Source organism: Tinamus guttatus, unplaced genomic scaffold (assembly GCF_059628265.1).
Source record: "Tinamus guttatus ecotype Peru unplaced genomic scaffold, ASM5962826v1 Tinamus_guttatus_pri_ptg000601l, whole genome shotgun sequence".
Lineage (NCBI taxonomy): Eukaryota > Metazoa > Chordata > Aves > Tinamiformes > Tinamidae > Tinamus > Tinamus guttatus.
In genome coordinates, this window is record NW_028289135.1 from 4,541,761 (window position 1) to 4,565,905 (window position 24,145).

The window sequence follows — 24,145 nt, forward strand, 5'->3', positions numbered from 1 at the left end:
TCTTACAGTATTTCTAGGACCAAATCAGTGCTGCACTGAGAGGCTAAAGAGGCTACTTGTCTTTTTGTTTTCACCTTTTTCCAAAGACCTTAAAGCAAACAGAATTGAACAGCAGTAACTGTGGAAGTACCTATGCACCTTAGACTACTTAAGGACAGACATTTATTGTACCTCCAGCATTAGCATCCTGCAGTGCAAATAAGTTCTCAGCATCCTGAAGGGAATTACTAGTTATTTTACATTCCTTAGTGTTCTGCTGCTCAAACTTATTTTACTTTCAACTGTCTACCTTCACCTTCATATCTAACAATACATTATGCTATCAGAAATCCCTCCGAGTCAGGCTAAGTTTGCAATACTTCAGGATTTGGTATAAGCAAACTTTGATACCGTTCTCTCTAACATGACAACAGTAGAAGCAAAGGAAACACAAATCATAAACCCCAGCTGTCCCAGCCTCTCAGAGCAGCCTCTGAAACAGGGGAGAGCAGAGCCCCTGCTGCAGCAAGGCTTGCCTGGTACTGAGCACAACTCTTAGCTGGACACTGGTACAGCTCTACACAGAGTTAAATCAGTAGTTATTTTCATTTACAAAAGACAGGCCAGGTGCCATTCTTATGTGCATTTATTAATTACAAGTAGTTCTTTGACTTTATATAAAAAGGAGATTGCTTATCTTAAACATTTTGGTTTTGTCTGATCAATGTCTACGCTATAGAAAATTGACAGTATCAGTCCGCTTGTAATTATCAAAAGGGATGTGCAAATACTTGGTACACCTTAGTTGAAACCCAACATTAAATGATACCTTAATCTTCCTTATTGTTTCCAAAAACGAAGCCAAATAGCACTTCTGCACCATTATGATGTGCTACCCCGCTTGCCGAGTCGAGTGTGTCCCCTCCTCGCACCGGCACGGGTCTCCGCAGCGCTCCTTGGCTCTCCAGAGCTCGCGCAGCTCGCGGGGCGAGTACTGCGGGGAGGAGAGCATGCCGCTCTCGCACGCCTTCTCGCACAGCCACGCGCCGTCCTGCGGGGACAGCAGCAGCTTGCAAAGGGCCTGAAGAAAACCTCACCGCCACGCAGCAGGGCTGCGCTGCTCGCAGCAGCAGGCTCTGCACCAGCAAGAGGCACATGCAGAGTCCCCACCCAAGCTACTCGTCGCTTTGGGGGGCTGGGGGGTGGCAGCGCAAATCCTTATCTATGATTAACCTGTTCCCCCTCCAGTTTTTAAATTATCTTCTGTACAGCAGGAAGCTCGTGGAGCTTCATGGCTCCATTGCGGCTGCACTGGGTAGTCTGCAGCTGAATTTGAGGTCGGTTCAGCTCGGCAGCTTTTCCAGTGGTGCCAGACTTTGCCTCCTACCACAGCTAGCACAAGCAGCTCTGCATCCATGAGGGCAAGCCAGCACTGCCAGCCACGCTGCTCTTAGTACTGAGACCCCCCAACCCCACTCCACTGAACTCCTCAAAAAAACCCACAGAATTTACAGTAGAGGATCAGGGTTACAGACCGGTGTGGTTAACATTAATGAATCTAAATTTTTTGGTCTTGGACTTTTAATTTTCCACATATGAATATAATTGAGTCTGCAGCTGGATAGATCCAAAAAGATTTCAGTTCTATGGGGCACCCCATTTAACTAACTGGTGACTGTGAAGGCACCTATTGAGTTGAGGCTGAAAAGTTAGGTGCTTAACCTCAGCTCACTTGTGTGTGAGTCATAAAGCAGTGGAAGACACTGTCCCCCAGCTTCTGGAAAGGCCTGAGCCAGAAAGCAAGTGTTACCACAGAAGAGCAGAACATCCCCTGTGCAGAAGCATATTCTAGGTGCTTATCTTGCCTCTCTCTTTTCTCATCCATTCCTTTTTTAAAAAAACTTTAATAAGTGTTTTCAGGATTTTTATCTAATGGCTGCTAAGGGTTTCTTTTTGTTTGTTTGTATAATATTTCTCATACTTTGTGCTACTTAGACCAATAGTCATGTTCTCCTATAAGCTCAGAGACTTTCTGCAGACTTACTTGGTATCGCTTGGGTCCTACAGCTGCCATCCAGATGCCCATGCTCACATCTTCACCCTGAGGCAACAGATGTGAGAAAACTGAGCTAACAACGGCACTAGAAAAACATGGCTCAGCTACCTGCAGTAAACATGGAAAGCTACAATATAGCATTTATCTTAGCAATGTTACATTAATCCTCCCAATTTTCCTGTCATAAAACAGTTGTTTTCACAAGGAAACCATGAACAAAATCTGAGAATACAGCTCCAGGGGTCCTTACCCCAAAGCACTTGTGCTTTGACACAGAGCAGAGACACTAGGCACAGTGACCACAAGAGCTCTAAGAAGCCAAAGCACCAACCAGGGGAACCGACTACTAACATCCCCTCATGCAAAGTGCTTTCCCTTTTCCCCAGTACAAACACCGCTCCCGAAAGTAACAGAAGCGACGCTTCAGTACCTGGTACGTCTTTAACCTTTGGGAGTTGCTGGCCAGCCACTGGACGATGTCTTTGGAGATGACGTAGCCAGACCCGCAGGCAAAGGCTGGATACGCGGGACTCGGGTACTCCAGTTCTTGCCACTTCCCAGTTCGATCAACTGCCCAGTTTAGTCTGAAACTGAGGACCGTGTTAAGTGGAGAGGTGTTGATACAAAGCCCACTGCAAAAGCTATGAACACAGCTAGCACCTGAAGTAACACCAACAAGCACTATGGAGAGGAGAAAGTAGAAGGGGAGCCTAATTACAGTTCAGATGGAGCCTTATTTCTCTAGGGTCACACATTTAATCGAACACTATAGCTTAAAATACATATCGTTTCATCTCAGATAGTAAGAGCAGCTTCTCAAAAACAGAAGCAAATACATCGCTGTCTGACACACCTGCAGCGTGTCTGCACTGCTGCAGTGAAGCACGGGATCCTTACGCACACTGAGCGACGGCACAACCACCAAAACCACGGAAGGGTTGAGGTGGAGGCCACCCCTGCAGACACCTAGTCCAACCCCCGGCTCCGGCAGGGCCCCCTAGAACAGGCGGCCCAGGGTTGTGTCTGGGCACATTGGAGCATTTCCTCCACAACCTCTCTGGGCAGCCTGGTCCAGTGCTCTGTCACCCTCACGGTCAGGAAGTTTTTCTACAAATTCAGGCAGAACTTTCTGGGTTTCAGTTTGTGGCTGCTGCCTCCTGTCCTAGTGCTGACCCCCACGCCCCTCACTGCAAACAGCCTGGCCCCATTTCTTGACAAAAATACTTGTATGCACTGGTGAGATTCCTCTCAGCCTCCTTGAGGCAAAGGAGGCCCCTTCCTCTCAGCTTCCCCACGCATGAGAGATGCCAACTGCCATAACCCTGCCAGCACAGCAGTGTCTCCCTCGTTTGCAAGCAGGTAAAGCCGCATGAGCTCAGCCCTGAGCACATGAAGCTTAAAACTTCAGTGAGCAGCCTCACCCTGCCAGCAGCCCTGCGCCAGGGAGGGGGCACTGCCGAAGGGCTGCTCCGAGCCCCGAATCCACAGCTGGAGCTGACAGTGAAAGCACCGAGCAGATAAGGCGGCATCTGCTACGGAGCAGAGCGTTCAGTGGATTGAGGCATCGTGCCCACAAGGGAGCCACAGCAGGAGGGCCCCTCCGGACGGAGGCCGCGCTCCTCAACCCGCGCTCCCTACAGTGACTCCCGCCTCAGTTGTTCGCTGCATCTCACACTTGTCGTATCTGAAGACCGGGACCGTGAGGGAATCTACACTCAGAAACGCGAGTACCACAAGGTTCTCCAGACGCAGAGCTGCAAATGTGTTTTGTTCTTTTTTTCCCCTCCCTCCCTGCATACAACTTCTCTTCCTCTTCTTGGTAACACACCAGGAAGAAAATTACTTGATATGTAAGCACACCATTTCTAAGGAAAGACCCAGCAAACTCATTTTTCAGTCTGAAGAAAGAAGTGCTGTCCATTCTCCTACATGTTCATACAATGGCTGTTCTAAGGCAAGGCTAGGAGTCAGTTACTAGGACAGGGAGATACCAGGATATCCTGCACCCCATGAAAAAAAGAAGTTCATATTACAAATTAAACGGATCTTCATGGAAAACTTCAATAAGTTTCTTCTTGGACTTTACACAGACAAAAAACAGCCCCATTCTGAACTCCCAGTGCTTTTTATAGTGCTGTAGGAGAGAGAGCTTCACCGCACTGCCTTCTCGACTCACATTCACCTCAGATTCAGACTCTCCTAGAAAGGGCAGCACGTCCCGCCCTGACACGAATTGGTCATTCGCGGACATGGTCACTGACCCTGCAAAGAATTATCTGTCACGGCAGAGGCAGACTAAGTCTTTGACTACAAATTTAAAAAGACAGTAATAAGCTAAGCTTATGCCCTGCAACATGAGCCCAAACTCTGGAGTGGGGCGCCTGGCCCATTTGTTTTTCCAGCCTGCTGCCCTGCAATGGTCCAGACAAGCTAAGCACGGTTTTCACTGTGGAGCAAGCGCCCGGTAAGGAGCAGCCCAAAGGGCTGCGTACGCAAGGACAACACGGAGAAGGAGGGCAACCTCTCTGCTCTTACACTGCTGTAGTTGCTCTGGAGGAGCTTTCCCTAGAGCACCGGGAAAGCAGCCCAGCAGCTCCTACATAGGGCAGCCTGGCCTGTGGCAAGTCGGTTCCTGTCTTGCCGCCTGCCTTGCCAGATGAACCAGTCTTAGTGCCACCTTGCGCGGTGGCAGAGCAGGGGCACTGAGCAACGTGCCCGTCAAAGGCCTACCCAGCCACACAACAGGCGCCCACTGCTCCGATCCTCGAGACTATCGAGAGATCCTGCACCCCGCTCGTTAACCACGTCACGAGCGTGCGACGCTCCACAGCGCTCTGTGAGGGAGCAGATGGCAGCAGAAGGCCACGCTGTGCCCTCGCACTGTAACAGCTACTAGAGCAGCCCGGCTCTGCGTGCGCTAAGGGAGGGGAAGAAGCCACTGTCTCCATCATCCTGGCTATTCACAAGCACAACTCAGGCCTGGCAGCTCCACTTTAGGATTTTGGAATCAGACTCACCATTTCAGTCAGCAGCAAAATTAATAACAATGTCTGTCATTCACACACTTTAAAATACTAGGCAAACTACCAAGTCAGTTCTGTTTCTCCTGCTTGCCTATTTCCCCAAGCCTATCAGAAAAGCTACAGTGGCTTCAGAAAAGTAACATTCACAAGGTAAGTACGTACTTCAGTTTGCAACTTGACCTTACTTCTGTAATGTTTTTATTTACTTGTTAAAGCCCCATGACAAAGACATGTTCTAAAACTACACAAAGCATATACGACAAGTTCAACCTACTTTAAAGAAATATTCTGGAAAGCTACTGGAAAGTATCAGCTTCAGTATGTGAAGATTCAAAGTCCTACACTTACAATAGGTCAGCTTTTTATAAGCAGCTTCCATAGGCCGAAGAGGGGAACCCCCACAAAAACAGTCCTGAAGTAAATTGCTCACTGAACATTAATAAAAAACAAACAAACAAAAGAGAATCTTTTAAAGACAAGTTGACTCACTTTCCCCACCAAATGTTTGGCCTGTCCAGGTTTTTCTGCGTTATCCTGTTAAAAACAGCCTCCAGATCAATGTAACAGTCATCATCCGTCTTCAGCAACAAATCAAAGCTTGTTGATTCAACCGTCCTGCAGCAAAAAGAAGAGTGACGAGATGCTGAATTGTAGCGCACAAACTACACTTATGCAAGAGACCCCTTTGCAGGGGCTTTGGGGGAAGCAAAGCTGAAAGGAAGAGGGAATGACAGACACTCCTTCCATCAGCTTTTAAATGTTTTCCCTATTGACCAAGGCTGTTCTATAGAGAGGAGATACAGCTGCTACAATATGATCCCATACAGTAGGGATTCGTGCACAAGCTGAAGGGAAAGAACTCAAAGAAAGGGTTTTGTTCTCTAGGACAGATGGTGGATTTACTCATAATGAATCTGTCTTAAACAGTGTTAACCTCACAAGGATATGAATTCCCGCTGATGACTGCAGCACAGCTGTCCAAAGCCAAGGGCTACATAAAGGGTCAACAGTCTAGTCTTCAGGATAAGGACAGTACAACAGGGAAAGGCCACAAGGAACATCCATGGCAACAGCTTTGTACTTATTCTATCTTAGTGAAGTATCCTTTAAATACGAAACGCATAATTTTTAACTGTCTGAAATATTTCCATAGCTGTCACTTGCAAAATAACTGAAGAAACTCAAAATTCTAGAGATTTTTCCCTGGTTTATCAACAACCTACGCAAGTTGCCAGATAATGTAACACACTGGATTATCTTGCACTACAAGCCACAAGAGTAATCCCTACTACAGTAATCCCTCTCATTCCAACTCACCATCGGTAGAAGTTCAGCAGTTTGGCTGGAACATTTCTGTAAGTGTCAATAACATCTACAAAAACTATATCGTCATAGACACTGCTTTCTTCTTTCAATAAAGCATCTTCTTTTTCAAGATTTTTTATATGACTTGCAAACCTTTCAGGGCGAGTATGCAGGCTTTTTAGAAGAGCATCACCCTCTGAAAAGAAGCAGCACTGACTGTTAGACAAAATGTTGTACTTCACAGGCTTCTCTTGGATCATATGCAACATACTGATAAAATGAATCTGAAAATGTGTCCCACTCAATACAGCAAAGAAAATCCAATAATTAGTTTACAAACTTGTATCAACAAAAGTTAAAAATGCAAGAAAATATACATATAGACATATATACATGTATATACACACACATGCCATTACACATTTGCATTAAGTCTGATAGAACTTTTATAATGTTTACAGTAAAAAAAGTATTTTCTTCCTTTTCAGTAACAAGAGCATTGAACTTTTTAAGGTTATTTAATATAAGGAGTTGTCTGGGGCTGCACTCCCAGGTAGACTAGCGAGGCTGCTCTGTATTACTCCACTGAGTTCTAAGCATATGTATTTGTATTTTTATTAAGAAAATACAGCCCAAAGCAACAAGAAAGCACCTTTGCTACATATTCTCAAATTGACATTGCTCTGATTAAGCATAGGTGGTCCCTGCTGAACTGCATCACTCACCTGACTGAAGGTAAAAGCTAAAGAGGTTCTGTAGCAGTGAAGGTAGCCTGTGGGCACTGAGCTTTTTAAAAGTAGGAAGGAAAGGCTTTAGCACACCTCATTTATGCTCCTACACAAACGACAAGATGACAGGACTACCCTGTCACCTGATAGGACTCCTATCAGGTCTCTGGACAACCTGTTGAAATAGGTATAAAATAGCAACAGTAGTGGTGGAAAAACAGGCTATTGTAGGCAGCCACTGCTTGTACACAGTTACTGAACATTATGGCACAGTATTTCTAACTCTAAAAGTAGAAGGACTGGACAAACATGAAAAATTTAATGGAAAGATTTATCGAGAGCATTACTAAGTGATATTTTTAACATGGGTTTGGTAACAAAACACAAGGACAGGGAAGTAAGTCCAGATAAAAATGTTACTTCTATTATCAAAAAGACAAAGGAATAAAAGTCAGATGGAGTGGCTGACAAAGGGAGAGAAAAAGACAACGTACCAGGACATTGTCATTAGGCAGAATAAAATAGAAAAATCAATTGTTTCTACTAAAATAAAACATGTTAAATTGCTTAAACTCATAGAGATCTCATGATTTTTACCTCATGATTTTTACTGACCTTACTGTATCAAAACAGCAAGTATGATGCTACATCCTACTGACTTACCCTGAACAGTGTAGATGAAACCACCTGCTATTCCCTCCACACCTTCTGTGAATTCATGTGGCAACGACCCTTCCCCTGCCTGATCAGAACAGAGCAATGGAAAGAAAGAAATTAGTTCATCTCTTGTTAGTGAAATGCTTTTCTCTGAGAATTTAAGTTGTAAAGTTTTATGGTAACTAAAAACAAAAATAAAGCACTTCTGGTACTTTCATAATGAAAGATGTTTTCACTGAAAATTTCTGTGGCAGTTTGAAAGTTTCACACAAACTAGTGGCACTGTGAGTTCAAAACCAGAGCAGCTCTGAATACTTGAAATATACCTTTGTTTCACCATCCACTGAAACTTTTAGAAAGCTGGTTTTGAGCTTGAGATGAAAATGTGGAGTTAATCTGGCTTAATTACAATGGCACAGCATTTTAATCAAGGAAATTTTTAAGGTGACTCACTGTGGTGACTCTGAATACCCCTCCTCCATCATTCACTATCACTTTCTGAAGGTTTCTCGAAACAAGGCCCTGAAGATCCTGGCTTTCCCACACAATGGTACCTTCAAAACTCTGTTAGGAGAGCATAACACAGTTACACAGATGTTAAAAAATGTCAAAAGAGGAAAATCAACCTTTTTCATTTAAAAATGGCCAGCTTTAAGTGAAGCACAGTTTAAAAACACATCTTTTACTAATTATTTACTTATAAAGCTTTAATAAAAATTAGTTACAGATAAAAGAAAGACATCAGTGAAACTCCATAACATGTAATCATGCCTTTAAGAGTAATCATGAGCCTCTGCATTAGGAACATGATTAAAGTTTTCACAGAAGCCCAGCATAAAAGCCTTTGGCTTTTTAACTTCATTAAGATGGCATTTAAAGGTGAACTGAAGTGCTTTTTTAAAAAAAACAACTATAGAACCTGCATTACAAAGAGCATACATTAAAACAGATTTGGAAACAAATGCTGCTTTTTAGTTATGTGCCAAAATCAGAGATCAGAGACTCAATCGTGCCATCAGCAAAACCCAGAGGAAACCAGAGCCACCTTTACTCCAGCAAAACTGTCACGAGCTGCACTAGGAGAGTCAGAGCCCTGGCCTCACATCGTGGCAAGTAGGAGGAGAAAGACAAGTGAATCTCTAGAACTTTTTAATTGTCAATTTAAGTTATGTCGGTGCATGTTAATGCATAAGATCTTGCATTTAAAAGCATTTCATTTAAACTTTAAGCTACTCTCCCTAACAGACCAACCACTGCACATTTTATAGTTTCCCCCTGAAAACTCCTGAGAATGTGCAAAAGAACAAGAAGTGGCATGTTGTACCAGTAAGAGCAGTGACAGTATTTCCAGAAATTTCTGGAAGTAGTATCACTGCTAATATTCTGGAACTATTTATAAGAAACAGTGATAGCTTCTCCAGAAACTCTCCATTACTGACAGAGTAGCGAGCTCAGCTTTCAGCCCAGCTCAAATTCTTTGCTTTCCTCCAAGAGCAGACTGCATCATCCGTGGCGATCTCGATATTTAAGTCAGAGCAGCATATTTCAGAATACTGTGGCCTATTATTTGTAATTCCAGCTTTACAGTCTAATAGAGGAGCTAGCCAATGTCTGTTCCAGCAAACTGGCATGCTCTGGACCTTCCCTTTGCTTGTTTCATTACCGAATTTATCTAAACCAAAGAAGCCTTGGTAACACTTTGAAAGGCAGGAGCCCTGAACATGCTCAGTGAAAAGCACACTCTGTGCTTCCCTATTTTGCCATCTCCCTTCCCAACATTTTTTCCTGCTTGGGACTTGGCTCTAATCCCACTTTTGTAACTTGGATAGGGACACAACCTTGGGAAAGCTGCTCAGTGAGTCTGGGAGCCCTTTCACTCCTCAGTAAGGAGCAAACTGAGAATCCTTATGACAGACTATCAGTGACACTGACTTCAGCCATACTCTGTGTGTCCTGCTCAGGTATTTCCAGGGTAGCCTGAACACAAGGTGCTCCCAAGGTGCTGACAGACTTGTAAGCAAATTTTGTGATGACTTTGGCCCCCAGCTATTCTTTTCTAAGCAGGTTAATGGAAGCTGAGGCCGAAGAATGCTGAAAGCAGCACATTAGTGGCACAGCTGAGAGCACATCATGTGTTTTCCTCCCCGTTTAAATGCCAGCCTTGCTGCTGCTGAGTGCAGTGGTGTTTCCAATGAGCCTGAGCAGGTGCGTGGACATAAGGCAGCCCGGTCGGGTCCTTCCCCAAGGAAGTTTCCCAGCACTGGGCTGCTCTGTTCCTCCAGTTCCTCCTCAGCAATACAGAGCACACATGGCACAAAGTCTCCTCCCTGCACAGGTGGCCCTGGCTTTTGTCACCATAAACGCCCGCGGACACCAGAGCCCGCGTGGGGCTGCAGCAACCTGCTCCTTGCGCTGCCCTGCGCCCGCGGAGCCCAGCGATGGCCCCGGGCTCCCTCTGGGCCGCCGTGGCCTCCTCCCTTTCCCTGCGCTGCCGTACAGTGGCTGTGCTGCCCTCCTGCTCCCAGGAGGGGACAGAGGGCAGAGCTTCACTCGCAAGGGGAACGAAGCCGCTCCTTGATACCTGCAACCCACTGCTTCCTGAAGGCTGAGGGGCAGAACAGAGACTCGTCTCAGAGCCCCTCCTGTGACAGTTAAACTGTTCACTGAATTTACTGCTCTCAAACAAGGTGACAGGAATGCGCAGGCGTCATCTCCCCTGAATCATCTCCAGCATCCTAGGTGCCCCAGCAGACTCCATTCTGTGCTTAAACCCCATTAATCTACACGAGAAACACCACATTATCCTGCAGGCATTCAGAGCATGACATGTATCAGATTAGGGATGCCCACACAAATAAATATATAGAATATATAGAATACTAAGACCCCTTCGCTAAATTAAACACTTCTCATCTGTCCTTCAAGAAAAAGGCAAGCATTTATAGAAATTACAGCTACCAAAAACGTGTCTCAAAACAAAGCCTTCAAAGACTTGCAGGACTACGACTTAACGCATCACAGTAGCAAACTATTACACAACTAATGTTCTAGGTGGGTTTTAATTTGGTTTAATGCCAAATTAAACCTGTCAAAATATATACATAGATTACTGCAAGCACTCTGCTTATTTGAAAGGTCCCCTGACAACATAACGGTCTAAGTAAAAACTGTGTAAGAAGACAGACCAGTCAATCAGCTGCAGATTCCTCTTAAAAGAAGCAGATTTCCAAATGCATCTTACAGAGGCAGTGGAATAATCTGGGGATTGCATTGACCCCGAATGTCTTTTGCACTCTGCTCAGACCTTTTTGTTTTCTCCTCCCATGCTTTCATTAAAAAGAAAAATAATTTCTTCCACAACAAAGCAACCCACACATACAAATAACTTACAGAAATAGCAGCAAGGGGCTAGTCGTATAGAAAAATATGTAAATGAAGGGGAAAGAGCCTAAAGCAACAGCCAACATATTTAGAGAAGGAACAGCAGGAACAGCTTCTTGTATCTTGGGGGTCTCTACTGAACCACAGTTCTCATTCTGGGTCATTGTGTATCTCATTAGACCTTCACAGATCCTCCTTTTGGGCTGCACCCCATTCCAGAGAAGATGACAACATTTTGGACCCTGCTCTGATAGCTTTGCTACTGTTATCTCAAAACCATCAGGAAGCTTAACAGCATCATTACTTCCCACACTGGTCTTTTCCCAAGTTTCCGAGGGGCTTAAAGAAAATAGCAGCACTGCTGTGGAATGGTGGCTGATTTCAAAGACCTGAGTGTCACTCTTCTGTGTCCCACTTACTCCCTCCACTAATTTACAGATGGATCCTATTAAAAACCTTCCTGAAGTCCTATTTCTTGCTTCCTTGCATGGTTCAAAGAGCAAACAGTGTAGCTGACAGTGTCCTCATTGCCCCAGGGGGATTAGTCAGAACTCTGTAGCCCTCAGTAAGCAGACAGTAACTAGCCAGTAGCTATAACTAATAATGTTGTTGCAATATCTTTCTGTTGTGCTCAAAACATCAGACTCAGAAAGCTCTTTTTTTTTGCTTTTAGAAATTTATGCCCTCGCCATATTTTATACTAATCTCTAAAAAAGCAGGAGGGAAAGGGGTGTCCCATTCTCTGGGGAGAATCTAAAATGAGGCAGTTTTCTCTCAAAAGTTGAAAACCTTTCCACAATAGCAAAATCATTGCTGTCTCTCCAAGAAAACTTTTTAATCAATCAATTAATTTTTCAGGCTTTCCTTTATAACTACTGGTGACAAAGAAACAGGTTCTGGACTTCAGCGTATCCTGCCAACTAATGTTCCAGAGGATTTTATTTGCTCTCTTTTGCCTCCTCGAGTAAAGGCTGGCTTCATCAGTGAGTCTGTCCAGCTAACGTAAGACCAGCTCTGCTGCTGCACATACCTCAGGCAAAATGAACTGCTCCACTGGCTTGTACCACAGTCTGTTCACCTGCACTCCACAGCTCGGGGGGCTGAAGCGAGCGCTGAAGAGAGCTTCCTGCATACAAGGACGACAACCAAAATCAGTGCAACTGCTGTGACACTATGCAAACCTCAACAATCTGGGCTAATTACAATAGAAACAATAGGCTTCTCATTTCAATACAATACTGACTGGAAAAATTCTTCTCCAGATGGTCTTACAGACTTCACGGAGCTGAAGGTTCAAATTGACACAGCAGACGTGAGCAATAATTGAGCGAGAGGGCAAGTTTTGCTAGCAGCCTGACCAACTTCAGGGCAGTGTTCAGTGCACTTCAGTGTACTTTCCGCACCGAGCTTTTATTTTTAGTTTAGCATTAAATTCCTTCTACTATAGCACAACCAGAACTCCTGAAATTGGCCCATCAAGTTACTAGTGGTGTTAAATAAAATATAGAAAACACAATGGTTATGCTCAATGATCTTTTTCTTCCAGGTTTTCTTTACATAAGCACTAAGCTCTCCTACCAAATCCAGAACTGAACTGGATGGGGGGTGGGAGATAAGTTAGCACTGGTGGTTGGACTATTACCTCTAAATACCAACGTCTAGAAATCTCAAAACATCTTGCTGGAGGACAGTTAAGAAAAAATTACAGCTGTATTGCATTTCTTTGCCTCAAAGCACTCAGTGCGTCCTCCTGAACATATATTTTAACATGTTATATATGTTTAATTCCTTAATACTTATTTAGAACCCCAGACACAACCACAATGGTATCATGGTATTAGAGATTAATGTTCTTTTGAAAAGCATTCATGGCACTTGTGAATTTCATTTTCCTTTTTTTTACAATCAGTTGCGTATTTAAGCTGTGAAATAAGAAAAATTTACAGTGCAATAGGCAAAAAAATCATTCATATGCTTGCCAGTTAAGCAGCTCTCTCCTAAATCATCACAGTATAGCACTTTCTGAAATAACTTAATCCACAACAAAGAGAAAATCAGATTTAGTTCTGTTGCAAAAGATTAATGACAGTACTCTACCTCATGCTCTGTCTGGTACAGTTTTACAGTGATGTTCCGCTGGAATCCCAAACCATCGGCCTCATAAAATACCCCAAGGCTGGTAATGACAATGGGGTAAAGCACACGGAAGTTCACACTGACAATCCTGTCCTCAGAGAGCACGGAAGGTTTGTCCGCCGGGAGGCTGAACGCCTCTATTTCCTGATTTAAAACTGTAGAAGAAAGGAGGAGGGTAAAGTGACAAGATCTTGTGGCACTGGATACAAACGAAGTGCATCATTTAATTAGGCTGGCAAGTGCACAGGGAAACTGAGTCCTGGAGAAGGACAGGGGAGTGCACGCTGCAGCAAGGCAAGCCTCAGAGGGTGCAGCAGTCTGCTGCCTTCAGCAGCTGCCAGGCGATGCCTGCACATCCACCAAGAAGGACTAGAACGATGCAGCCAGAGAGAAGACAAAAACACTATTATGACTGCATGAGTATCTGTATATTAATATATTAAATACCTAGTCATGTATCAAAACTGCATTCACCTCCACTTAATTGGGCTCCCCTCCTTGAGCCCTGTAGCTTCTATTCTTGGGAGAATACTTAAAGGAATCACTGCCATTCTTAAGGCAAAACATCACCTTAAGAGCCAAACAGGTCCCTAAGTTTCTTAATTTGGAATTAAAGAGCAAAAATTAAATAGAGAAAAAAACATTTTAACCAAGTATTTTTACATGGCAGCATTTCATTATTCGCAGTTTTATTTTTCTTAGTTGTTCCCTCTGTAGGACATACCCTACAAACCCTGCCAGCCACACATGCCTGGGAACTGTTCTTCCCAAGGCATCACCCCGAGGGAAGTCTGCCTTACGCCCAGGAACCCCTTCTCAGCCCCACTATCAGCTCTCATTCTTCCAGCTCTGTTACACGGGGGTAGAGTAAAAAGCGCGCATTCCAGGGAACAGCCTCTCCCATGGCGCCAAGGGGAATGCAAAATCACATGAAGCCCTTTGCAGCCTCAGAGATGGCTGGCCCATGGCACTCCAAACTGTTCTCCTAAAGCTGACTCACTTCGAGCACACACCACAGAATTTTTAAAAGTTAATTCTGTACCTGGGTTACTGATGTTGAGGAGCTTGCAGGAGTAGGGATCTTCTCTGTCCTCCACTGGCACAGCACAACCGTGCGCACCTATTATAAACTTCACAAGGACACTAAAATAATTTGGTTTTATTAACACCAGCTCTCTTCCCTCTTCTCTCCACCTTCAGTAAACCACAATAGCCTGTTTTTCACAGAAATAACATTTTGAACCTCTTAAAAATCAGCTACCAGGCTCAATGCAGAGTAACTATGTGAATCCCTGCATGGAGGATTGACACTCAGTTCCAAACCCATATGAGCTTTCTGCATTTCATACGAAGGCCAGAGGAAATGATCAGCAACCAGAAATGGGATTCAAGACAGCCAGCAGGCTAAGCAGAAACAGATGTGAGCTGGCACTGCAGGATCCTGCAACCTGGCCTCCTCCTGTCCAAGTCAGGACTGCTTAAATATTCTGAATGCAAAGCTAATGAACACATTAATGATAAGCATATATAGCATCAAAGGAGGGACAAGGACTCTCAGTAAAGTGTCTCAGCTTTGCGTTGTGTTCAATCGACTGGTTGCTCTTTTTGGCCCTGATCTTGGCAATGCCACAGCCAGGAGACAGAACCAGTAAAAAACAGCAACGGCTTCCGGTTCAGCCCGGGCTCCCTAGCAACTTATGTATCCCCCAAAACTCCATATAAAACAGGGAAAGGACAGGTTTTTACATGAGCGTAGCAGCTCTAAACTGCACAGCAAGACAAAATTTGTGAATGGGAAATGGCTTTTGGTACAAGAGAGGTGTAAAAATTACAAAGTTTCCGGGGATGAACTGCAGAACTTTCCCAGCAAAACCATGGCTGTTTTCAGACTCTCAGGCTTAATCAAGCAGCCAGGAAGGGTTCTGCTCATCACTCACATTGCAGGTGTTTGAAATAATTGGTTCAGCTTGGAATAAACCTAAACTTTAAGGCTGAAGTTACTCCAAGAAGATTCTGTGGTTCTCTCGCCGTATGATCGTGCTTGCTTTCAAGTATGCTGGATTAATAAGCAATCCAAGTCGCATATCACGCAAGCCATGCATTGCAATGCAAAAGAGGGAAAGTCATTATGCATGGTGTGCGCCGTTTCTCGTATGTTATTAATGAACAATGACATCTAATTGCAAAAACTCAGTATCAAAACCTGAACCTGACTCACTTCCATCTGCGATTCAGGATGGCAAAACTGTATGGAAATATAACAGCTTAATCTGCAGTGATTCCCAGCAGCTTCACATTGCAATTTAGCTCTCCAGCTTCCTCGTCGCTGCCAACCCACCTCCCAGGCTGGATGTGAAAGAACACCCGGACCCTGCACCAACAGCAGAGCCACTTGTCAAAAAGGGCTCTGCGATGGGCTGTCTCAGCAGAGACACACCATAAAGCTTTTTTTGTTTCTTCTTTTTTCATGTTCCCACCAACTTTATTCTGACATATTACCATTCTAGAGGGGCCCAGTATTGTTCCGTGTAATTCCCAGAACAGCAGTAAGCAATCAAAACAACAATTTTATTCTTTATATTAAAAATTTCCAGCCCAGAACAAGCAGTACTTTTATATATTTTATATATTCTTAAGAAGATTTTTAAAATGACCCAGTATAGGATACTCATAAATGAAGACAGGAGACTTTTTTTTTCCCCAGAAATAAAAAAAGCATTAAACAAACATGTTTACTCATCATGTTGTTTCTCGCTCAGTTCAAGAAATACAAAACACTGAGGTTACCGTTGGCTCAGCGCAGGATGTTGTTTCAAGTGCTTGAACCACGTGTCCCTGATGACGCTGCGCAGCTCATGGTTGTGCCGGGCTGACAACACTCCTACGACGACATCGTAATGCCCCAACTTCCACTGAGGAAAGAGGGCGAGCGGACCTGCAAATACACAGGGACAAAGGTTATTACATGCACGTGTTACCCCTATCTCAGCTGTGAACAATAATTAAAGTGCAAGGATGCACTCAAAAGCAAGAGTGCTGGGCATCCAATGAAAACAAGATGCAGAAGTAGTATTGCTCTCCTCCACCACCATTCCCCCGAAAATTTGGCACCTTGTCATTTCTGGCACCAGGCCTCTGCTATTAGAATTCACCACTTCTCTACCAAGGAAAAAAACTATTTACACAGTGCCTCTCATATTCAGAAATATATCCAGCAGTTTTTAAAAGATGGGGGAAAAAATGGGCACCTTTGGCTCATGGTTTCCCTTTGATACGTCAAAGCCTGTCTCGTTTTTTGCCCTCCAAAGACGAGCAAACAGCTCTGCCTTCACAAAGAGTTTTAGATCTTAACAGGGAGGAGTGCTCTGGCCTTTTCATAGTTGGATGTCACAGCCAAAATCCCTAACCTACAGTTTATCTTTTGCTGTTTAAATTGAGAGAGCATGAAAGTCAGACTTCTTTTAAAGCCCAGTTTTGACTAGATAGAAACCTGAGAAGCTGTGACTTGGAGGCCTGCAGACACCCAGGCAAACAGCTGAACTGAGGAGTCTGGGAGCTGTTCTAGAACTGAGATTTATATTTAGCCATAGCAAAGGATCACTTTCATCCCCTCTCACTAAGGTTTTTTTTTTTTTTTTTAAATTAGGCTGCAGATAAAGAAAACAAACCTAAATGCAACTGCCCTTCAACTACTCCTCCTTCTGTGCTTCCTCACAGCACAGAACTGATTTTTTTCAAACAAATCTAACTGTATAGAGAACAAAAACATCTCTAAGTCCATACTGCATCCTCCCACTAGAAAGACTTGAATTATGATCCAGATTCTACCTTCTGCACTAGCTCCTGTTTCCTCCACTTGGAAACTGAGAAGATGGAGGAGCCCTGCGAGAGCTGTTCCCTAACGTGGCCCTTGAGCAGCTCCCATCCCAGAGCTGCTACCCCAGGTCGTATCGGGCACCGGACAGCACTGCAGCCTCATGCACAAACAGAGAAAGTTCCACAAACCATTCAAATGAAACACCAGCTACAAACTCATCTTTAATATCAGCACAGCACTAACCTACTGTTCTAAGAGAAGGTTATAAAGTCGATTTGCATCAAAATGATTTAAAAACCCAAGCGCAGGAGCCACGTTACTTCCCCTCCTTCAGCATCAGTCCTGCACTGAAGCCAAGCGCTCCATCTCTCGTGCCATGGAGCTGGCGGCGAGGGCCAGGAACGCGATCCTTTGCCAACCAAGCCACGTGCCAACATCGAGCCACACAGAACACCCTGGGAGCTCTGCCAGACGCACCAGGCAGCCCACCTGGGCACACCTTGGGTTTTCCAGGGCGCTGGCAGATACTAAGCAGTTCCTGCACGTCGCCAGGGACCTTGCTATAACCAAACTCCACCAGCATTTTATGACAGCAGAGGCACAAGGTTCCTCTAAATTTCTCTGTAGCCTCAGTAGCCCTCATGAGAGAGCCCTTTGTCTTCCTGGCTCTCCCTCCAGCGTTTGCTCACTCTATAAGCTCTGCAGCCCCCAGCATAAAGCCTCCTAACATGTTTGCGCAGTGTTTGCATAGATTTACCATTACTGATTGAAAACAGACCATTTTGTTATACCAGAATTAAAGAAAGACAAAACCAAGAACAGAAGTCTATAGAGCCAAACAAATTGGAACAGTGTAAACTGGCTTAAATCCACTTTTTAAAACCCTGAAAATAACCTTTTCAAGTCAAAAATAAGTATTTTTAATTAGCTTATATTTTTAAATGAATGAAGCTTTTTCTTATGAATCATTCACACGGGTACAGTGTTAATGTTGCATACACTTCCCAGGTAACACCCTCTTGCTTTTAGAGCAGCCAGCCCCTTTCTCTTGTTTTATGCGGTCTGCAACTTGGAAGGGGGCTCCACAGCACTCTGTATTCGAAAGATCACATAATCACTGAGTGCTTGAGGTTGGAAGGGCCCTCTAGAGATCCTCTAGTCCAACCCCCTACTCCAGCAGGGACACCTGGAGCACGTGGCACAGGGTGACATCCAGGCAGGTTTGGAAGATCTCCAGAGAAGGAGACTCCACAACCTCTCTGGGCAGCCTGTTCCAGGGCTCTGTCACCCTCACAGGAAAGAAGTTCTTCCTCACATGGAGATGGAACTTCCTGTGTCTCGACTTACACCTGTTACCCCTCATCCTGTCACTGGCCAACACGAAGAAGAGCCTGGCCCCATCCTCCCTACAATCACTCCTCAGGTACTTGAACATGTTGATCAAATCTCCTCTCAGACTTCTCTTTTCCAGACTAAACAGGCCCAGCTCGCTTAGTCCTTGGGTTATGCCATTTTATTTCTAAAGCCATTGAAAATAGGCAAAAAAAAAAGAAAGCTTACTCTTGCAAAAACCTAGTGAATAAGCTCCCCGCTTGTAAGCAAAGGTTTCTACTTCCTACTGAAAAGCAGGATTAACATTTCTTAAGCTTTCAGGAAAAGAGAATCAACTGTCTCTCTGAGCTAGTACTATTAAAAAAAAGTGGGGTTGGGGAATGAAGGTACAGGAAAAAAAAATATGAGGCTATTATTTATTTATAAGGATAATTCAGATGTGTGCATCAGAATCTGATGCAGAGTAAGTTAAAAAAAACACTGCTGACCTCCAAGTCAATAATAATGAAATATTTATACATGCAATCGATACTTGCCACAGGGGTCCAAACTCACTTCCTTATGTGTTCTATTTTTGTCTTTTCTTAGGCCACCATTTTACCAGGCTTAAAAATATGTATTATATTGCTCTTTCCTTACATTGTTTGTGCAAGCTAAGTAAGACTTCAAAATTTCCAATTACAAAAAAGAAAGACCTGCAAATTCTGCAGTTTGCAAAGGAGAAGCAAATCGGATACCACAGTCCTAATCCAAACTACGCCTTGGGCTCTTGCATGATCCAGTGGAATTGTCTCCTTTTCTTCTTTAGCCATCCCATTTGCTCGAAGGCACCTCACAAGCAGTGTGGGTACCAGCTTGTTAACAATTGTGAAAGATATCTGTATAAATATACACACAAACATACACACATTTATATAAAGCTATGTATCATATTCCATAACAAATCCCTGCTAGCTGAAGGGGTGCAGGAGAAGTCTTCCCAACACTAAGGCCTCCCTTTTGCATTCTTCCTATCTGGAAATTGCACCTCAGATGCATTGAGCAGCCCCAAGTGTAACCAGCCAAACGTGCAATTCCTACTTTGCAGCTTGCAGGCTCCAGGCACAAAATCCCTTTCATTCTGCTGCTCTGCATAGGCTTGCAGCCCACAGCGAGGACTGCACTAACACAACAGCAGGCGGCCAGGCCTCAGCTGCCCAGACGTGTTCAGCTCTGTACAGTAACTGCGACTGTGCTTTTGCTGCCCTGGGACCCATGAAGTCCTCCGGGGGCTCGTGCCACCCGGCTAACTGCTCGTTCCGAAGCTCTTCTGGGACTGGTGCAATGCCAGGACATGTTCCCACCCAGCTCTCCGGTGCCCGACTGCTCCATTTCTTGCCCTGCTTTCTCCCACCTCAGCCTGAGCTTTCCAAGTATCCTTAACTCCCCAGTTTGCATGAAGCTCAGGGAAAATTCTGGTCTTCGAGACCTCCACCGCCTGCCAAGCTTGGCCGCAAACTGCCAGCAGATGGAATGAGGGAGCGAGGGGAGAAGAGGCCAACAGGAGCATACGCAGGGCACAAGCACCCGTCCCTAGCGCACAAGACTAAGGACGCAGGGGTGCCCCTGCTGCTGAGCTGGCCACCCAAGGAGGTCCCTGCTCACGGGCTCCTGCTGGCCCTGGCCAGACCAAAGCCACCTCGGCAGCAGCAAGCAGCTCAGGCTTCTCCAAATCCCAAACTGCAATAGCCACCATACACCTCTTCCTGTGAGGCCTGTGAGGAAAATGTCAGTTAAGCTGCTAATTATATTTACTGTCCTTATAAGGAGATAAGAAGATCGAGAGATCATTTTAGCTTCATTCCGTCACTAAACAAGGCAAGTGTGGTCTTGCAGCGCAGGGGCCTATTGATCCATCTCCCATTAACTTCTAAATTCACTGGTCATTTTCGGTCAGGTTTGACACAATCTGGCTCTCGAAGTAATTAAGTTCCTACATATTTTGTGCAACTGGATTGGGCAGACACAAGACTTCTTGTAATGCCAGGGCTGAGAAACGTAGCAGGGCTGGTTTAGTGGCACTATCAGGCACCAGAGAATCCCCACTGGTAACTGCTGGTCTAAGAGAGCTCCACAGAAAGCTGGACTTGCATCTTCTGCTACGCACGCAGCCTTTCAATAACAAGTAAATTGAATTAGATATGCCAGGAGGAAGTTAGTAGAAATATTTTCAACTAATTCACTTCAAAAGTAAGGCTAAAATAAAAGAGAAACCTCACTTCAACCAAAACAAGAACACACACACACACACACATATTTCACCTGCTTTCCCTGCCTATTCTTATGACTTTGTAACCATATTCCTGTTTTTAAATGCCTTTTCCTCCAAGAGCTGCATTGTGAAAGATGCAGACAAACTAGAGGAAGGAATTAAGGAATATAAAGAAGGTTTTTATTCACAAAATGCTGACACATGCTCCAAAAGAACAAACCAAAGAGCAAAAGCAGCTCTTCTCCTCCTCCTAATCTTCTTCACTTAGATTGATCTGCTGTAGCTCATCTGCATTAAATGTTTCTGTGCAAGCAGAGCTACATGGCCTTGCTGCAGGAGTTATTTTATACCATGATGAGCACCTCAGGTTGCTGCAGGAGCACAGAGCTCCTTTTCAAAAGTCAAAAACAGGCTAAAAGCTCCCTTCTCCTCCATCACCTGCCAGGCACAAGGCTTGTCTATGCAGAATGTAACCCAAGGTAAATCACCAAACACAAGTCTAGCCAATCCTGTATAAAATTCCATTTTACCCATGCTCAAAAAAAAAAATGCTGAACCACAGGAGAGCAGATGGCATACAAGTTGATTCTAGAAAATGGTGCTTTTTGAAATTTAGGGCATAAATATTCACTAGTAAGAGAATAAGTCTTAAAAAAAAAAAAAAAAAAAAAAAGAATTTTAGCAGCTACCCCCCATGCAGAAACATAGCTGGAATAATGTCTTAAAAGGCATCAGCAGAGAAGTAGCATGAGTAGCACACTGCATTGTGCTGCGTGGGGTTCTCTGACGAGGTGCACTAACCACGGTCCCAAAAGGGCTAGGGTCGTACTCAAGAGGTGCCATCACCGGACTCCTGCTATCCATCAAAGCACGCAAGTGTCAGCAAAGCACTGAATTCAGCTGGGGTGCCAAAAGCAGCTCTTTTCTTAAGTTTCTGAAGTAATTTTACAATCAGCAGTCTTCTAAAATTTTTACAAAAATCAGCTAAAGCTTTCTACCTAATCACCTTTGGATAGCTACTGTTTGTAACCTGTAAAATATGGACTTCAACAAAATAACACAACACCTTGATTAGAAGTATAAATTACAGTATAAATTACTGAAGAGCAGAAAGAAAGCAGCAAAGACCAGAGCCAAGACACCAGGGCAAAGCCCAGGACCTCCAGGTCTTGGAACAGATGCCATTTTTCTCTTTCAGCTTGTAAGTACGGCTGCCAAGCAGCACCACACTTCACCGAGGTGAGAGTGACAACGAAGTGAAAGCTGTAACACACCCCGAGGAAAGCCAGAATACCACACAGGGAGAGACGGGTGATGCTGAAGCTTATTTCACAAGTGGAGATTAGAAATACCAAAATTGCTCAACTTTGGGGGGAAAAAAAAGGGTCCAAAACAGGTCCCTTTGCTCTTTATAATAGTTACATGATAGAGGTTTACTGAAGGAAAGGGAAGACCCTTTTAGCAGAAAGAATAAAAACTGGCCCAAGAAGGGCATCAACCAGTTCCAAACAAGTTTAAGTCACAAGCAAGAAAACATTTCTAATTTAAGCAATAAGCTTCTCAAGCAGCCTGTTCAAAAGACTGCTAGAAATCCAACCAAACAAATATCCCAAACTTTCCCCAAATAAATATAAATTCACTAAATATTCACTAAATAAACTGTCCAGCCACCATTTTAAGAGGAAGATCAAGAGCTGCTTATTAGAAAGAGTAAAGAGACTCAATGGCCCAAGAGGTCCATTCTAGTCCTGTGTTCACAACTCAGTCATGACAAGTAGGTACTAAATCATTAAAACAGGCCATCATCTTTTTTTATAGATATTTCTTTTTTTTTTTTTTTTTGGTGCTATAATTATTGAGAGAGGAATCAAGTTTCTAAAAAACAACAACAACAAAATCAAAAAACACACCATATAAGTTGAAGCTTTTAATTTCCCATTGCATTTACAGCACAAAGTAACATCTGATTAAAAAAATGTTTGCTCTAGCTTGATAAAAACAGTTACAAATACTTTTCTTTGTTCTACTCCCACATTTTTAATGGTGGGAAAAAACTAACCACAGACTTCTAAGAGTACCAGTTAACACAGCGTATGGATAGAGATTTCAGTTATAACTGCAAAATCATCACGAGCAACACCCCAGCAGAAAAAGCCCTGCCAGTGCAGACCACTGTATAGCTCTGCCTGTGGCCTCTGCCGATCGCTAATTTTGCCACTGTTGAGGCACTATGTAGGCTAACAAAATACCATTTTTATACCAATAACACATTTTTATGTCATAGCTATTGTAAAACATTGTCCCATGATTAAATTTAGTTTTTATTCATGCCAGTGATTCCAGGTAGCAGATAGTAAAGAAGCAGCAGAAGCAGCAAACGAGAAAGAAAAAAGAAAAAAAAAAAAAAAAAGTTGGTTGAATGAAACAAGGCTGGCTTTATCTTGAGCAGTTTCAGGTTCAAGAAGCATTTTAACAGGGATATTTCTTACACTGTTGTACATTAATCTTCCTAAAACACTCTGAATAATAATAATAAATAGCACATGAACCATCTGAAAGAGAAGAGGTCCCTTAGCTTACCCTTCTTTACCCTGCCAAGCCAGCCATTCCCACAGCTTGTACCTTACACAACACTTTCTGAGGGCTAAGAGGCAAACCTCCATTGGATACCCGTTTCCACCACTTAAGCTGACCTGGGACCTAAAAAACACGGCTCATTTTATGAGGAGCACAAGATATGTCTCCAGGAATTTTTTAATACACAACAATGCACCAAAAAAAAAAAAAGCTATTCATGATCCCACACAAATAAACCTGCAGATTTCTCTTCCCTGGCAGGCGCAGGACAGCACCGGCTGTGCCAAGGCACTCGGGACGGCGGGACCGCCGCTGAAGTCCCACCGTGCTCCCCACGGCCACTTGGCGCGATTGCCGCCAGCACCTCCCGTTTAAAACGTGCCCTCCATGAGCTGGATTTGTGTCGTTTCCTTTTATTTTACTCTCCCCTCACGCTCTGCCCCTGCAGCGCAGCGCAGCGCCCGGCGAGGGCTCCCCGCGCCGGCAGCGCCCCTCCCCCGCCGCGGGGTGCCGGCCGTTTAACGGCCGCAGCGCCGCCCGTTACGGGTGGACCCGCCGAGCTCCCCCCCTACCTGCCGCCTGCCAGCCGGGGCAGCCGAGCAGCAGCCAGAGGTGCAGCGCGACCCCGAGCGCACAGGGGCCCAGCAGCACCAGCCAATTTCGCATTGGCCGCGGCCAGCGCCGTCCCGCTCCGCGCCGGGCCCGCTCGGCCGCCCGCAGCTCCTCCCCGCGCCGCCGCTGCTGGCGCGGCCCGGCGCGGGCTCCGCGGCCCCGCGGCCGCCGGGAGCTGCAGTCCCGCCCCGGCGGCGGCGGCGCCTACAGCCCCCACAATGCCGCGGGGCGGCGCCGGGCCGGGCCGGGCCGGGCCGAGCCGAGCCGGGGGCGCCGGGCGAGGCGGCAGCG

General features: G+C 44.8%; 1 protein-coding gene across 1 annotated transcript; it reads right to left on the bottom strand.

Annotated features, from left to right (window-relative positions):
• Positions 1–862: 862 nt before the first annotated feature.
• B3GALNT2 (beta-1,3-N-acetylgalactosaminyltransferase 2) lies at positions 863–23,974 on the bottom strand. The gene is made up of 12 exons (XM_088534875.1): positions 23,815–23,974; positions 16,053–16,200; positions 14,308–14,408; positions 13,227–13,420; positions 12,160–12,255; positions 8,202–8,312; positions 7,755–7,833; positions 6,376–6,559; positions 5,548–5,673; positions 2,466–2,625; positions 2,024–2,080; positions 863–1,030 (listed from the first exon to the last, which is right to left on the bottom strand). Exons 1-12 carry the CDS (start codon positions 23,906–23,908, stop codon positions 872–874), a joined length of 1,509 nt encoding a protein of 502 aa, XP_088391001.1. The 5' UTR covers positions 23,909–23,974; the 3' UTR covers positions 863–871.
• Between the last annotated feature and the right edge of the window lie 171 nt (positions 23,975–24,145).